This window comes from Penaeus monodon, chromosome 38 (genome assembly GCF_015228065.2).
Source record: "Penaeus monodon isolate SGIC_2016 chromosome 38, NSTDA_Pmon_1, whole genome shotgun sequence".
NCBI classification, from domain to species: Eukaryota; Metazoa; Arthropoda; class Malacostraca; order Decapoda; family Penaeidae; genus Penaeus; species Penaeus monodon.
The window spans coordinates 9228835-9245461 of record NC_051423.1 but is presented as its reverse complement, the minus strand read 5'-3'; the positions used below and the strand labels follow the sequence as shown (position 1 = coordinate 9245461).

General features: G+C 38.0%; 1 protein-coding gene across 1 annotated transcript in view; it reads left to right on the top strand.

The window, feature by feature from the left end:
* The first annotated feature begins 226 nt into the window (after positions 1-226).
* LOC119596592 (leukotriene A-4 hydrolase-like) overlaps positions 227-16627 on the top strand; it is a 28618-nt gene continuing 12217 nt past the window's right edge. Inside the window, exons 1-9 of the mRNA XM_037945912.1 lie at positions 227-399; positions 6717-6832; positions 7157-7296; positions 7446-7590; positions 9267-9385; positions 14443-14581; positions 15200-15340; positions 15572-15778; positions 16037-16184. Coding sequence (XP_037801840.1) covers positions 354-399; positions 6717-6832; positions 7157-7296; positions 7446-7590; positions 9267-9385; positions 14443-14581; positions 15200-15340; positions 15572-15778; positions 16037-16184 — 1201 coding nt within the window. The 5' untranslated portion in view covers positions 227-353. The remainder of the gene's footprint in view (positions 400-6716; positions 6833-7156; positions 7297-7445; positions 7591-9266; positions 9386-14442; positions 14582-15199; positions 15341-15571; positions 15779-16036; positions 16185-16627) is intronic.

Sequence of the window (16627 nt, the reverse complement as noted above, 5' to 3'; positions counted from 1 at the left end):
TCTATTTTTTAAAAAATCAGAATTTGATTAGCCAGTTAATGATAAATACATATTTTTAAGTTCAAAGATGGATAACTGTTCTTTGTAAAGTAAAAAATAGATAAACATCTTAGATTAGAAATAACAATAAAATATAATAATAATAATGAATAAAAAATAAGAAAGACTATATGATATAAATAGATATCTTTCTTTAAAAACTGAAACTCATAATGAGATTGATAACATTGTATTCAACGTTGTGTGATAGCGAGGTCGTTCGCTGTCACATTTTAGTATTTTAAGCGACGTGTTTACATATCGGGGCGACGCTGCGGAGAATCAAAGCGTCTTTCATTCCTTTCAAGATCAACATGTCGAGACTCAGCCCTTCTGATCCTAGTTCTTACTCCAGACCAGGTGAGACACAAAACAAACTAATTGGGATATGGGAGAATAGATTGCCACAGAGGGACGTAATGAGGTTGAAAGTGAATAAGTTGATGTGAATATGGACCACTGCCAGGCTTTGTAAAGAACCGGCTTTGCTCGGGTACTAAGCTGTGACATTTGCAAGGGAGGCTTTATTTTGCCTCCTTGGTCTTGAAGTTTGGTTAGATTATTGACGGCAACAGGTATGCCTTATATTATGTTTATCAGGTGTTGTCCAGGGTACCAGGGATACAGGGTTTATGAGAAGCATATGTCATTTATTACATGCATTTTTGTAGTGTGCAAACTACTATTTTTATCATCACACATGCAGAAACAGGTAGTGAAATTGGTAATTCTTACCCAGAGCGACACTTCCTCCAGAAACTAAGTTCCAAAATCTGATTTTTTACATATTTCCTCTACCCAGTGATCAGGGGAGTGTGTGGGGGAACCGAGGGGGGCCCCATAATGGATAGCACTGGAAGTCAATAGGAACCTGCAGAAATCAAAGTAAATGATTTATGAAACGTTAAAAAGTCAACTTTTTGAAAATCCGAGCCAAACTTTGTCTAACTAACAGAAGTAATCAAGTACAAAAAACAATTAAAATCAGCTAATGAAACTCTATGGATATTCCCGCCATCTACAGACTGACACGCCAGTTTTCGAAAATTTCTATCAAACTATCGTTTAGTAATAATCTATGAGATTTTACATAATCCAGATCCCCCATGGTATTCGTACAATGGAAACTAACCTAACCTTAACCCAGTGGGTTTTATACACTATGATCTATATATTTCCTAGCCAAGGGGCTCTGCCCTTGGACCCCTGTGGTAATATGTAATGGACTACTTGATAGATGGCAGTTATGAGTAATGTGTCACATTTGTTTTGGTCCTTGCAAGGTAAACATGGATGAGGACTGAGACCTAGAGCAGTGCTATGCAGGGCTTGTTTTCATTATTTCCCAGTAAATATGAGGCCGCTGCAGATTTACCTGTATTGCTTTCTGCTCTATTTTTATGCTCTACATTTTCCTCTATCTCCGTTCGTCGTCTTGGTAACATTAGCTGTTAAACTGGATATGGTTTTAAAGGAAAATCAGGTATGGAGTCTATGGTTAAATAGATTTTAAGGCATTTCCATGATATAGATGCTTCAAACTCAGACTTATTTGGTATGTAAATTGGAATAGTTTCAAGCACCTATAGACATTGTGCAAGGTACACAATACTTGGAATCTATAGATCAACTAATTCTAAGACAATTTGATAAATTTCTAGTTTCATCCAGGTTTAACCTTTTGAAACAATTATTTTTGCAATGGAATATATAGATTTCCTTTGTGTGCTCTATCTCATCATATATCTCCTATATTTACAAGATTCAATTTATGTCAGTATAAACATTCAATATACTTTTTTTCCTCTTCTTTTTTATCTTTCTTTCTTTTTTCTGTTTTTTCTTTTTTCTTTTTTCTTTCTTTTCTTACCGAACTATCCTAAAAAATTTCTGAATATTCCTTCATAGTTTAGTACTGTTATGCTGTTGTTTTCTGTTGCATTTGACTCATTGACTAGTGAGACAATTTATATTCTCTCAACGCATAGTTAGTAGAATGTGTAAGGGCTGGCTTTGCACTGTAATTCTGGGAAGAATTAGCCCGATTTACACATAGAAAAATAAATAAAAACACTAAAACAGCTTTAAATCATGTTTGTTGAAACTCCAGGGACAGAAGCCATGCTTCACCAATACAATTATGATCTACAATTCTGCATTTAACCCCTTCCGGACAGGTCACATGTACAAGTGTCATAACATACTGCTTCATCGCTCCACACGCCAGAGCGCGTGGAGCGGGAAGTTCTGCTTCTTGTAGTGGACTCCCACGCCCAGTGTCTGGCAGTTGCCAGAAATCTCCAAAGTTTGTTACACTTAGCAATTTCTATTACCCGTCACCATGGTATAGAAGATGGATGGTTGCCCATCTTCTATTTGAGGTTACTGGTGTCTTATCTCTTTGGGGAGAATTTGGTGTGGGTGTGAGTGCCCACAGGTATGGCTGGGTGTTGGTAGTGAAGTCGGAGATCAACGGGGGAGCCGGCAGGCTCCCCAGTCGGCTAAGGACTGGGCAGTCCTTGTGGTGCTGCTGCTGTTGTCTGCTCTGCTAGAGGATCGGGAATGCTGATCTCGTTTTTCGGCTCTGCGGCTTAAATACACTAGCGCTGTGTAAGCGCGCAGGGAACGAGGGGAGCCCGCTGTCCAATGCGCGCAGACATGGCTGTGGACCTGTGTGACCCAACCTGGGTAACTATGCTGAACTCCAGGTTGCGGGGTCGTGCTGCTACAGGTACTCCCCCTCCAGAGAGTGAGCAAAGCGAGCGAGCGAAATACCATATCGTGTCACTCCGGGGGTCACCAGTATAGAAGATGGATGGTTGCCCATCTTCTATTTGAGGTTACTGGTGTCTTATCTCTTTGGGGAGAATTTGGTGTGGGTGTGAGTGCCCACAGGTATGGCTGGGTGTTGGTAGTGAAGTCGGAGATCAACGGGGGAGCCGGCAGGCTCCCCAGTCGGCTAAGGACTGGGCAGTCCTTGTGGTGCTGCTGCTGTTGTCTGCTCTGCTAGAGGATCGGGAATGCTGATCTCGTTTTTCGGCTCTGCGGCTTAAATACACTAGCGCTGTGTAAGCGCGCAGGGAACGAGGGGAGCCCGCTGTCCAATGCGCGCGGACATGGCTGTGGACCTGTGTGACCCAACCTGGGTAACTATGCTGAACTCCAGGTTGCGGGGTCGTGCTGCTACAATGGGGTTAAATCCAGGATTGCTTTTTGATTAAATCACAATACAGGTGCATTAAATCATGAATGAATAAAAGCAACTTTTGAATATGAAGATGCATTTTGTAAGTTTCCTGATGATCCAAATTTATGCACAAAACTTTGTTACAGTTATGGTATTTTATTGGTTGATTACATTTCTATGGTATTAAAAAAAAAAATCAACCCAAAAAGTTGTACTATTAACAGTACATCTGTATCGAGCAATCATTGCAGTCTATGCAGATGTTGTCACTCTCAAACAACAAACGGTTAATCTAGAGGGCATGGAATTATAGTAAACAAACATGAAATGCTACTAAAATGGAATAACAACTTGCAAACTAGATAAGAAAAAAAAATTAAATGTGGAAAGACATAATGACATCGCAGTATTTAAATAAAGGTGTTGAAATTTGTTGCTCAGAAACTAAGTTCCCTTCTTCACTTATCAGCTAACAAACCATGCAACTCAGATGTTGCACAGGAAAGTAGTACATGTGCGAATATTTCTCATTTGATAGATATGTATATATAATTTCACGTTGATTTACCATAGTTTGTTTCCAAATGATGTAAAGTACCATTACATTTCATTAATTTAACTAATTTCTCTAATCTCTTCACATTTTAAGACAAATTGCCATGGTTGTGTGCAGTTTTCCTAACCAAGAGGGCATAGCCCCCATGGTTAGGAAGGTTTTCGGTTCATACAGCAATTTTTGCAGTGGTTTATTCATTTAGGCTGGGATTCATTTCTACAATGCCATGTCAAATCAGCCAAGGCTGTATCTTGGCTCTGATTTTTCTTTTTCCCCATTTTCTTTATTACATGAAATAGGATTCTTGGTTCAGGTTTTTAATTTTTGCACATCCTTTTACTTTTTAAATTGCCTTCAAATAACCTTAAAAGGCTTTTATTGGAGGAGGAAATTTGGCTCTCTTTTTTTTTTTTTTTATGTGTTTTCTTTACGGTTTTAAAATCAAAGTTTGGGTGGGGGACCTCTGTGTAGTCCTGCTCCCAAACCCCCCATGTTTGTGTCTCCCAAGATTGTAGGGGATAGGGTGTAAAATATAGCAAAACAAACATTGCATCTCCTCTAGAATTAACCCAACAAACTTTTAACATGTTTGAGTAACAGAGCTTACAAACCTTATTGATGATTAATGTCAAATAAGGAAACAGTTGAGTATTTATATTTGCCATAACTGTAAAGAGGAATTTATTTGCCTTTGCAAGAATGCTAAATTCTTTGGAGGCTGTTGTGTTGACTTGATGCCGCACAGCTTAAAATAGTTACCCATCATATGTAACTACAAATGCTTTTAACCCAATTTTGTCTTGCATGCTCTGGTGGAGCACTGAATCTATCAATTGTGGTCATATGTAGTAGACAACAAAGTTAAGCCAAACTGGTATCAGTTTGCATAAGAAATATATTAGTTGCTTGAAATACTCAATATTATTATAGTATTACTGTTGCATTGTCATATCCTTTTAGGCAACTTTATGCAGGCTTTATTGACGTATGATAATGCCAGCATAATTAAATTATTACAATAAATGTAAGAAAAAAATAAGTGGCATCATTGTTTTCCTTCTCATGGAGTTTGACATGTTTGGAATGGTATTTGTTATTGAGAGAAATTAACTCTCTAGAAACAAAATCCTAACACCAGATTTGGGTATTATGCTAACCCCAAAATCCAAACCTAACCTTTCTTACCTTCTATTTATTCCTGAGACGGGAACCCCCCCCCCCATGTACCCCTTCTTTATTAGCACTTCGTAACAACTACTAGTTAACAGTTTTGTTATAGAAAATGTTGTGACACACCCTTAGTGTGGAGGGTACAGACGAGCTGCAGCAAGTAGGAATTATAAAAAGCACGATATTAAGAAATCTGGCTGTGTGAGGGTGTTATCTATTTAGTCTCTGAGTGGTGATATGCAGCATATATTTTTGTCATTTTGCAGCTGTATTTTTATTGTTTATGACTACTTTTTATGCTATATAAGATGGCAGTGTCCATTTTTCTCTATCTCTGTGTGTCACCCTCAGTAAAATTTACCATTAGAACAAAGCAGAGTTCCATTTTGTGTATAAATTTTCATTCTTAAGGCTCGTGGGGGGTCCATGAAAAAATGGGTGTTTGGGTTGTATTTGATGTAAAAAGGAAATATTATCAATATATATAATTTTGTTATATTTTAATCACCTATATGGTGTACCATATGCTTTGCAATAATAGTTGCTTCCATGACTTTTTGCTTTGGGTTGAAGAGGTTAGCAAACATTTTCCTCAGTGATAATAAACTTCCTGGTTGTGCTGTCAAAATTTTTCTTGTACTGGAACTACTACAGCAGTCACATGTCTTTGCAGTACAAGAACTGTCTCAGAACTGCCCTAAATGGTCAAACTTCCATGTTTCTCAGATCTCTTGAGGACATCCAAAACTTCCTGAATACGACCCAAGAGAATGTTCCTCTCTCTCATCCACCCTCCAATCCCTCTATTCCCATTCCCCCTATATTCAAAATAATTGCCAGTTTCCATCCTACCCCTCTTCCTCCCACTCTCTCCCAACACACCCCATCCTCTCCTTCTCCATATGCACCATGTGCGTTATCCCTACTTCCTTCTCCATTATCCTTACCACTCCCACTTGGATGCTCCTGTGACTCCCTTTTGACACAAGAGTGTCCTCCAGATTCTCCCCCTCCTGATGTCTTTCCTGATACTTCACCTCATTCTCCTGTTCCCTTGTCTCATTTCCCAGATTCTTCTCCTCTTATTTCTCCGACACCCATTCCCACCCACTAATTGCTTCACAATGGCTCTTTTGCAGCATTCTTCATACATCATTCTTCTTCCTTCTCAGACACACATATTATCCATTTGATCTAATCATCCTTCACCCTTAACCTTTTTTCCCCTTTACTAAACCATGCTTTATTCCATGTGCTCCCCCACTTTTCATCACCATACTATCCTATAGGGCTCTACAAGCTTAGACATCTAACACACTGTGTCCTAATCTTTAACCCATTTTACCCTTTCTGCCACAATACTCTACCATAGTGCTATATGACCTTTAATATTTAGAACATTTATTTGTTTTAACCATTAATCATTAACCACTATATTATTGTTAGAAATATTGTGATGATTATAAATGTCTATGATAACAACAGCAACAATATTGATAACAACAGTGTTTTTCTTCTTCTTCTTCTTCTTTTGCTCTTTTTAATCAAGGAAAGGTGAAATGAGGCGAAACAAGTCCTACTTATTGACTCACTGATGGCTGTGCAATTGTGGAGCCGTCTGTGTGTAGAGATATTTTACCAAACAGAACAACAGTAACACTGTGTTTACCTGGCAAGATTGGGCTGAAATTTTTAACTTATTTTTCATAGAGAATTTGATGGTAGTGATTTTAGAGTAATAAATTTCTTCCTTACCTCTTCCAGAACAGGTTGTGGTGGTATCAATAGATTTGAAATGGGACGTAGACTTCTCCAGCAAAATCATCTCAGGCTTTGCCACTTTAACAGTGGAACGGAAGCAGGATGAGGCTCAGCATCTCGTAAGTCTAGGACCAATAATCATATTTGTATAAGGACTAATGGTGAATATATATATATATATATATATATATATATATATATATATATATATATATATATATATATATATATATATATATATATATATATATAGTAAAGTGAAGCAGAATTATTTTACGTAAAATGCTCCTTTGCCTTCATTATTATAGGATTGAAGGAAAAATACTTGATTGATACAGTGACAGTTATCAAATCTGTTTATATTTCATACAGTTTTCATGCATCTCATTAAACCCTTTTTCTTCATCCTCTTAAGTTTTGATGAAATTGCTCTTCATTGACAGATTCTGGATGCTCGTGACCTGAGCATAAAAGCAGTGAGGGATGAGGAAACAGGTCAGGTCCTGCAGTACACACTTGGTGACCCTCACCCGAACTTTGGATCAGAATTCAAGATCATCCTACCATCTGACACCAAGAAAAAGTGTGATTTAGGGCATTATTATTTTGTCGTTTCTTGTACATAGCTGAGGAATATCCTGAATATGAATATGTGAAAGTTATTTGTAAGAAATGCATTGTTGAATGTAGGAATATCAGTTGGTTAACCATAGCAGTTTTTTTATATTTAAGGTACAAGGTCCAGATCGAGTATGAAGTGTCCCCCAAAAGCTCTGCACTTCAGTGGTTAGACCCAGAACAAACAGCTGGGAAAAAACATCCCTATCTCTTCTCACAGTGCCAGGCCATACACTGCAGGTCCTTGGTACCATGTCAGGTAAGATGAGATATTGAGTATCACATTTACTAACCTATCAGGAAAACACCTCTTGGAACCTATTTTGACAATTGAATTAAAGCAGTATAAGAAGAATTTCTCTTAATGTAAAAAACATACAAAGCCTCAAAGTCCATTGCCATAATCTATGACATCAGATACTAAAATTGCCCTTGTCAGAAGATGAACATTATATGCTTTTTGTGATGAGGGTAATGTTATAACTCATTGCCCCTGTGCGGTATGTATGTCATGCCGTGCTTAAAATGGCATGAAATATATCATAGTAATGGCACGACATAAGCCATGCCATTATCATCTTAGTCTAGTCATAGTTTATAGCTCTTCTACCATGTGGATGTTGCATACAGGACTATATTGGTGTGTATTTAGCATGAAAACAATCATGCCAGTTGCTCACACATGGTGTACACTACCTTGTTCATGTGCACTCTCTTGAGTTAATAAGGCTTTCCAGGATTTTAGCCAGCACAGAAGTATTGGTTAATGAGGCAATGGGGACTAGAACAGATAATGCTTAAGCCCAAGTGTCAAATGTGGCATTACAAAACATAATAGCAGACATTGATAGTTTGATATTTTAAGGTATCTTATTTATATGCCAGAAGGGTTTTTTCTTTTCTTTTCTTTCTTTCATTTCTTCTTTTAATCTAAGTTTTTTTCTTTTTTCCTGTATATTCCAGTATGTTCAGATGTTACCACAAATAACAATATGATAAAAGGTTTATGAAGACATTGACTAAAGTTCTTTGTTTTTCAGTCCTTATAAAACAGGATAAGTCCTATAGGTAGCCTTATAGGTCAGTAATCGTAGCAACAGGAATGTCAAAATTTTCTTGAGAGAATTTGCCTCTTTTTCTTTCATTTATACATATATTTATACATTTATACATTATATTTATACATTTTTATTTATACATTTTTTTTTCATTTCATTTCTTTCATATTAAGAAACTGACTAAAGTAAGCATATGTATAACAGAAATCTACTTTGATTTTATACACAGGAAAAACACTTTATAAGAGCATGACCATTATTAAAAAGGGGAAATAATTTTGAATCCAATAAAGAGAAATGCTCAAGTTGAATGATTACAACATTATACTGCTATTAGAGAGTGATTGTGTAGATGGAAATCCTAACAGGAGCTCATATCTCTATCAAAAGAAAAGGTACAGAGTCCAGGGCACATGTATGTAAATTTTAGTTGTTTTTTCTTCTCCCATCTTGCTGTACAATATAACAAAATTATAAGAATTATACAGTTTGCCTCAGCTAAATATACACATTATTCTCTAGAAAAGAAGGAGCACCATGGCCTTAATACATCTGGCTCAGTAAAAAAAATGGGGGGGGGGGTGATTTAGTTGTGATAGCCAGCTTTCATAACAAACTGAAACCTTTAGTAAAGCACATTATCATACATTTTATATTAATTTTAAAATAAACTGATAATGGAGGAGTTTTAGTGCATATCTAAAATATTTCTAGCGTGGGCAAAGCTCCTGTGTTTCAGGATCCTAACAACACTTCTGACTTTATATTGTATACAAGGACACCTTTCCTTTTTATGTTTTTCAATGCAAAATATTTATTTATATATATTTTTCTCTCTTTCTTTCTTTCTTTTTTTCACTATTCTTTTTTATTTCAGGATACACCAGCAGTAAAGGCAACATACACAGCAGAAGTGAAAGCCCCAAGTGAATTGGTGGTGCTTATGAGTGCGCTACGAGATGGCCAAAAGGAGGAAGGAAATGGGACTGTTTTCAGGTACTCATCAGTAGCCTTTGAATAAGCAGTCTGTCTAGTCTAATAAATAATAGAATTAAAGCAATAACTAGGGCACAAGTAGTGGCAAAACAGCTTGGCTTTGTAGATAGAAAAGAAACAGAATGTAAAATTGATAACACTAACAGAAAACATTATTTCTTCTTTCTAGTTTACATTAAAGTTTTGTCTAGTTATGTGAAGTGAGGGAGAAATTTTCAGTAGATGAGTGAGGTCTAAGACTGTATTGGATATGGGAGTGGTTTATAAAAATGAAAGAAGTTACACGAATCTCAGAGCATATAGAGAGGAATGAGACGGATGTATGACGTCACCAAATCTATTTTTATGTAAAGTAGGATGATAATATTTAGAACTGGTAACCACAATTTTTAGTGTGTAAGGTACACTTCTAATATAGTTCACTGCCAGGAGGAAAGATGTTCTTTATGAATTTACTTAATTAGGAATTGCCACTGTAGAAGAAATAGAAATCAAGGGTTGGGATGGTAAGGTATTATTTTGGATAGTAAGGGCTTGTTGATAAACAGAAGTAATAAACTTTAAAACAGAAGAGGAATAAAGGCATACACTTGGACCAATTTGCTACATGTTTGCAAAGCACCAGCATTATCAAATGCAGTAGTAATAGAAATCATGAAGATTTGAAATATGAATATGGATAGATTCACAAGAAAAAATTGTTATATACTGAGGAAGACAGATTCACATGGCCCATGGTTAGCTACAACCTAGTTAATATAGCACAGAAATTGATAGCCTTTAACCTATTAAGAGCATAGATAAACTTAAATTTTGAACAACAAACTTCCCTAAGAAGAAGAGAATTCAACAGTGTGCTTTGCAAATGGTGTACTCATTATACATTGGACTTGTACAAAGTACATAAGAGGAAAAGAGCAATGAGATGCAAGCTCTCTGTCCTTCCAACAGTCAGTGCCTGAGGGATAGCCCCACTGCAGTAACTCATCAGGAAGCAACAACCTTAGGAGAATCTCAGAGGCTACTACAGGTCCTGAATGATGAGCAGGCCTGTAGTCTTCCCAATCATTTGAGGAGAGAAAGTGAAAGCACCAAGCAGAAAGGGAGAGGGGACATCAGCACATGCACTATAGCATGGACAAACAAATAAGAGATAAAAGATTCCTAATGTGAGGGAGAGAGGAACAAGGAAACTAAAGGAAAGAGCAACTCCCATTTTCAACCACTACCCCCTCCTCAGTGCCTACTAGTACATTTACTCTCCCAACGTTCTCAACTTCATCACTTCTATCCCCACAACCTTCTTCATCATTCACCCCATCCTTCCTTAATACTACTTTACAGCCTTATTGTCCACTTCTCCATATTACTACCTCCCTCAACACCACTTCCTCTTCCACACATCCCCGACTTTTTACCACCCCCATCTCTACAAATATCTTAAATACTCTATTTAGCCCAGCCACTCTACTATTCCTACCCCTCCATCCCCCATCCATTTCAGATATGATACAGTGTTTCACAGCTACAGTCCTAAGAGCTGCTTACAGCTATTCCTCAAACCTTAAGACTTTATACCTCCAAATATGTTCCATGGTTGAATTCTGATTGCACCAAAGCACTTTGCTTAAAACATGCAGCCTGGAACAGTTATCACTACAAATGAGATACCCCTAATCAACTATCAGCTCTTATGTCCTGTAAGCCCACACCGATGGGTAACAGAAATCTCTGAGCGTAATAGACCCTGGTGATTTCTAGCACCAACTAGACACTGGGCGCGGGAGTCCACTACATGAAGCGGAACTTCCCGCTCCACGTACTCTGCCGCATCACTGCGCATACAGCCATATCCCACAGACCAAGCGGTATCTTATAACACTTGTACATGTGACCCATCTAGAAGGGGTTAAAAGAGCATCCGCCTGTCTTTGGTGTACAATCTGGAACAGTAAAACAAATAGCTGGTGAAATTGTTTCCTCAATTACATCTTCTACAGCAGTTTCAGCTGGTTAGTGTGGATCCATTAACTATCAGGCAAACATCCCTCCCATCCAGTCCCCATCCTCTATATTCAAGATACTCTCATCTCTGATCCTCTCCAAGTTGCTAATGAACAAGGTGACTCTTTCAGACAGGTCAGTAGTGGCTCTCATCTTTCTCCACACTTCTCCTCCATTAAGACCATCATCCTCACCCTATCCTCTGCAGAGTCCTGTAATGCTCCTTTTTTGTCATCTGAACTCAATACTGCCAGTTTCTGCCATGCCCGAAGCACAGCTGACCTCCTTGCTCATTTCAGGATATATATTACATCTTCTTTTGCATGCCATGAATCTGCATTAGCCATATTCTTTGACCTAGAAAAAGCATATGATACCACAAGGGAGTACCATATTCTCCAACGATTGTCTTCCCTAGGCATATGTAGAAACATGGGTGTCTTTATAAAGTCTTTCCTCTCCAAATGCACTTTCCAGGTCAAAATTGACTCTTCCACATCATCATCCTTTCCTCATTTCAAAGGCTCAAATCCTCAGCACCACTTTATTCCTTTTTTCTGTTAATGACATTTTCTCAGTTTTACCACCATGAGCCCGATCATCACTAGATGTTAATGATTTAATCGTCTTTGCCTCTGGCACATTCATACCAAATCTCCATCAGTTCCTTCAGTTTGCAATATCATCAGTATCATCCCAGGCCACTAATTATGGTTTTCACTATTTTACCTCCAAATCCTTCACCGTCCTTTTCTTTCACACACGTGTAGGTCCCCAACCTCCACTCTTCTTATATACTGTTCCTCTGGCAAATTCCTTGTCATTATTTTTTACTCCAAATTGTCCTAGCAAGACCATATCTTTTACATAAAAGAAAAAGCTCACTGCCATGACTACATGTCCTCCAAATCTTACAAACTCTTTCCCATATATTCTGGGACTCAGATTGTAAAACTCTCCTCCATCTTCATATTACCTTGATACTCTCCACTTTCGATTATGGGTGTCATATCTACTCCTCTGCCTCAACCTCCCTCCTTGCTTATCTTGATACAATCCTCCACTGTGGTCTTCTCTTAGCCCTAGGTGCCTTCCACTCCTCTCCAGTTGAGAGCCTGTACACTGAGTCAGTCATGCCACCTCCCTCGACATCGTATCCTTCTCTCTCTCGGATGCTATGCTCAATCCCACCAGCTAACTATCCCACAATCCCTACTTCCTTCCTTTGCTGCTTCTTCACCTTTACCTACTCCTTTCTCCATTCATATGGATACCCTCCTCTCCCATCTCTGACCTCTTCCATTTTCTGTCCATTCCATTCCTCCATGGTTTATACCTCACCCCCGTATTTGCTCGTCTGTTTTCCCTGATCCACCAAAATCAGATATCCCCCCTTCTGTACTTTTCACCCATTTCCTTGACCATGTCTCCATTCATTCCTCCAGTATTCATGTTTACAACTGGTGGCTCTAAATCTATCTTTGTACTGGTTTCACAGTAACCTTCCCAAATTGCATTTCCAAATACCCTCCTGAATCCAGTGTCATTGCTACAGAACTGTACGCACTCCTTTTTGCCTTAAAACACATATACTCACTCCCCTCTTCCTCTTTCACTATTTTTTCTGACTCCTGTAACTCATTAACTCTCATAAGTCTATGCACTTGACCGTTCCACTTGTCTGTAAGATCCAGAACTGGTTGTTCTACTTGTCCTCATGCCATGGATCTATCAGATTTTGCTGGGTAACCAGCCATGTTGGAATCCCCAGCAATGAAGAGGCACATACCCTAGCACGCTATGCTGCTATGTCCACATCACACCAACCACGTTTTGCACATATTTCAGCTACAGATTATTACACCCACTTTAAGACTTTCCTGTATACCCGATGTCAATCTTTCTGGTCAAGTCTCTGCACTAATACATTACATCTGTAATCTATCAATCTCCTGGTCCTTCCCATTTCACGGGAACAGACGTTGGAAGACGGCTCTCTCCTGCTCACCCATCTCCTGTTCCTATCTGATGCCACATTCTGATCTGCCCCTATGTTCCCTGTGTAATGTCCCTCTTTCAGTTCCACACATTCTGTTGTCCATGCTTTGATGTAGCCATACCTCTGCTTTCCCCCACCTATCAGATATTCTTAAAGAAGCTCACACTTTCTGCTTTGACAACCTGTTCTCCTTCCTCAGATGCATACATATCCTTCACTTGATCTAATCCCCCTTACCTAACCCTCCCTTAAAGCATTCACTCATCAACTCCTTTACCGATCTTTAACCTTTGCAATATCAATCCAGAAAGTTGACGTATAGCAATTAACTACTAACTCAGCCGTCCTTCACTACCCTTTACTGTACCTTCCTGTAGTAATACATGATCTTAGATGTCTAGCATATTTATTTTGCTTTTAACCATTAACCATTAACCATTTCCCTCCCCTAATAGTAGGTCACAGAAACATATCCCATGACTACATATCCTCCCTCTCTAAAGCAACAACATTTCCTATGGTCCCTACAAAAAGGCAGCAGAGAAAACAAACCAAAAAGAGAGATGTTGATTAAATAAAACGGGGAAATCAAGAAAGATGCACATTCTCTTGCACTCACCCACAACCTATTCACCTTTCCCCTTCGAGTCAGAACAGACAGGAGAAAGAGAGGAAGCATAAACAAAGGGAGAGAAAAACAAAATAAAAAAGCAACTTAAATAATGAACAAGGCTCAATTATGCTCAGAAAGAACCTGATGCAGTAGAACAAATGAAAGTACCCACATAAAAAATGTCTACCCATGAAATGTTTTTAAATCATGTTTGCATTTAGTGTCGGGAGAAAAACAAATCTTAACCTTTAATATGCATTGATGCCTATGTGGCATCAATGCGGTAAACTGGAGTTTCCTTTATAATTATTATTATTATGGTGATGATGATGCCAGATTGGTAGCCATAGTCATATTTGCAATACATATACTCGATATATGTGTATTAGTCCTATTAGATCAGGGAAGACAATGATTTGCATTTTTCTTTGTGTTGCATAGATTCCGTCAACCTGTACCAATGCCATCGTACCTGATAGCAATAGCAGTCGGAGCACTGGAGAGTCGTGAAGTTGGTCCTCGCACCTTAGTCTGGTCAGAGAAGGAGTTTGTTGACAAGGCAGCATTTGAATTTTCTGAGGTAAGCTTATGTAATCAGATTACCAGGGCCTTTCATTGGTGGTTATGAAATTATATGAGTTAATATGCTGTACAGTGTACAGCATATTAACCCAAAGACACCAGGATTTCATGCACACATGCAATACCCATTGTGCATTTGTTTTAGTAAATCTGTTTACACACAGATGGCTCCAGAAGCCGTTAATCACCAAGGAGTCAGCTACTAGGCATACATTACTTCATCTGTTTATCATATCCCTTGGATTATAGGGGGGGAAAGTTTTTTTTATTATTATTATTTTTATTATTACTAACATTGATTGATAATCAGGATGATAATAGCATTAAAAATTATATTAATAGTAATAGAAATATAGACTTTATTCATAAATATTCAAAATGGGGTAAACAAGTGAGGTTAGGTAAGCTTAGTAACTGACTCTGAAGACTAAGTATCTGCAAAACCATCTGTGTTTGAATAAAATTAATAAATCATAGTAGATAATGTTTGCATCTGGTGCCATTGCATTTAATAGGTTCACTGACTGATACTGATGTCATGTTAGGATTATACTTATTCCTTAGCTTCTGAGATTCATTAGAGTGTTGGGAAAGTTAATTATGGCATATATTCCAGACTGAAACTATGTTAAAGACTGCTGAGGAACTGTGTGGTGACTATGTATGGAGTCAGTACGATTTGCTGATCCTTCCACCAAGCTTCCCGTATGGTGGGATGGAGAATCCATGCCTCACTTTTGTCACTCCAACCTTGCTGGTATGAATAAACTGACTGAAAGCTCTCTTCTTCTTCTTCTTCTTTTTTTTTTTTTTTTTTTTTTTTTTTTTTTTTTTCTTTTCTTTTCTTTTCTTTTCTTTTCTTTTCTTTTCTTTTCTTTTCTTTTCTTTTCTTTTCTTTTCTTTGTCTTTAATGGAAATATAACAGCTGTGTGTGTTTCAGTCACACTTCAGTATTCTTTGATGTTGATATCTCACTGTGTTCTTACAGGCTGGTGACCGCTCCCTAGCTGATGTTGTTGCACATGAGATTAGTCACTCATGGACGGGAAATCTGGTCACTAACAAGCAGTGGGAGCACTTCTGGTTGAATGAGGGCTTCACCATGTTTGTGGAGCGTAAGATTGCTGGCAGGATGCATGGTGAGGCTACCAGAAACTTTTCCGCAATCGGAGGCTGGAAGGATTTGCGAGATTGTGTAAGTTATCTGAGAATTATTTAATTTTTTGTATAATAAAACAAACATCTTTTATATATGTGTGTGTGTTGTTACTGTTGTTGTTAAATATAACAACAACACAACAACAACTTGGTAAAGTATCCTTTGTGGTATTCCCACATGATGAGATTGTGAATATTGTGGGCCTCCTTTTTCATCTTAGGGAACCACATTTAAGTATGCAGATATGAAAACAAAACTTAACTTGTTCAGTACAATCCTTCACATTATTCACAGATCCGTACAAGAGACGACGGAAAAGACCCTTTAACTTGCCTGATACCAGACCTGACTGGGGTGGATCCTGATGATGCATTCTCCACTGTTCCTTATGAGAAGGGACACACATTTTTGTGGTATTTAGAAACCCTTGTTGGAGGACCATGTAAGTTAAGAACAACTGATGCATTTACTATCTCTTTATTTCTTCAATTTTCTTCAGTATCAAAAAAAAAAAAAAAAAAAAAAAAATTACCCAATGGAGATACTGTACTGTGTATGTGATTTTGTTTTTGTAATAGTCATCTTTAGATATTGGTACAAAGCAATGTATTCTGTATGATCTTGTCATATATGTCAATTCATTACATTTGTCACATTATTGATTGTTATGACTTTTATGTTGTGTCTTGTTGCTTCTGACATCCATTAACCTTTTCCTGACGGGTAGTATTCATAGTGGCCCGGGCCCCGCTGCCGGGGGCTTATATCGTCGCCCTAGCATGCGCGACCGCTCATGCCCAATACCAGCATCCCTTGCCTTTTCTTCGTAATACTAAGAGCCTATGTTGTATTTTTAATATTATTATTTTCTAAGGTCTCTATTTC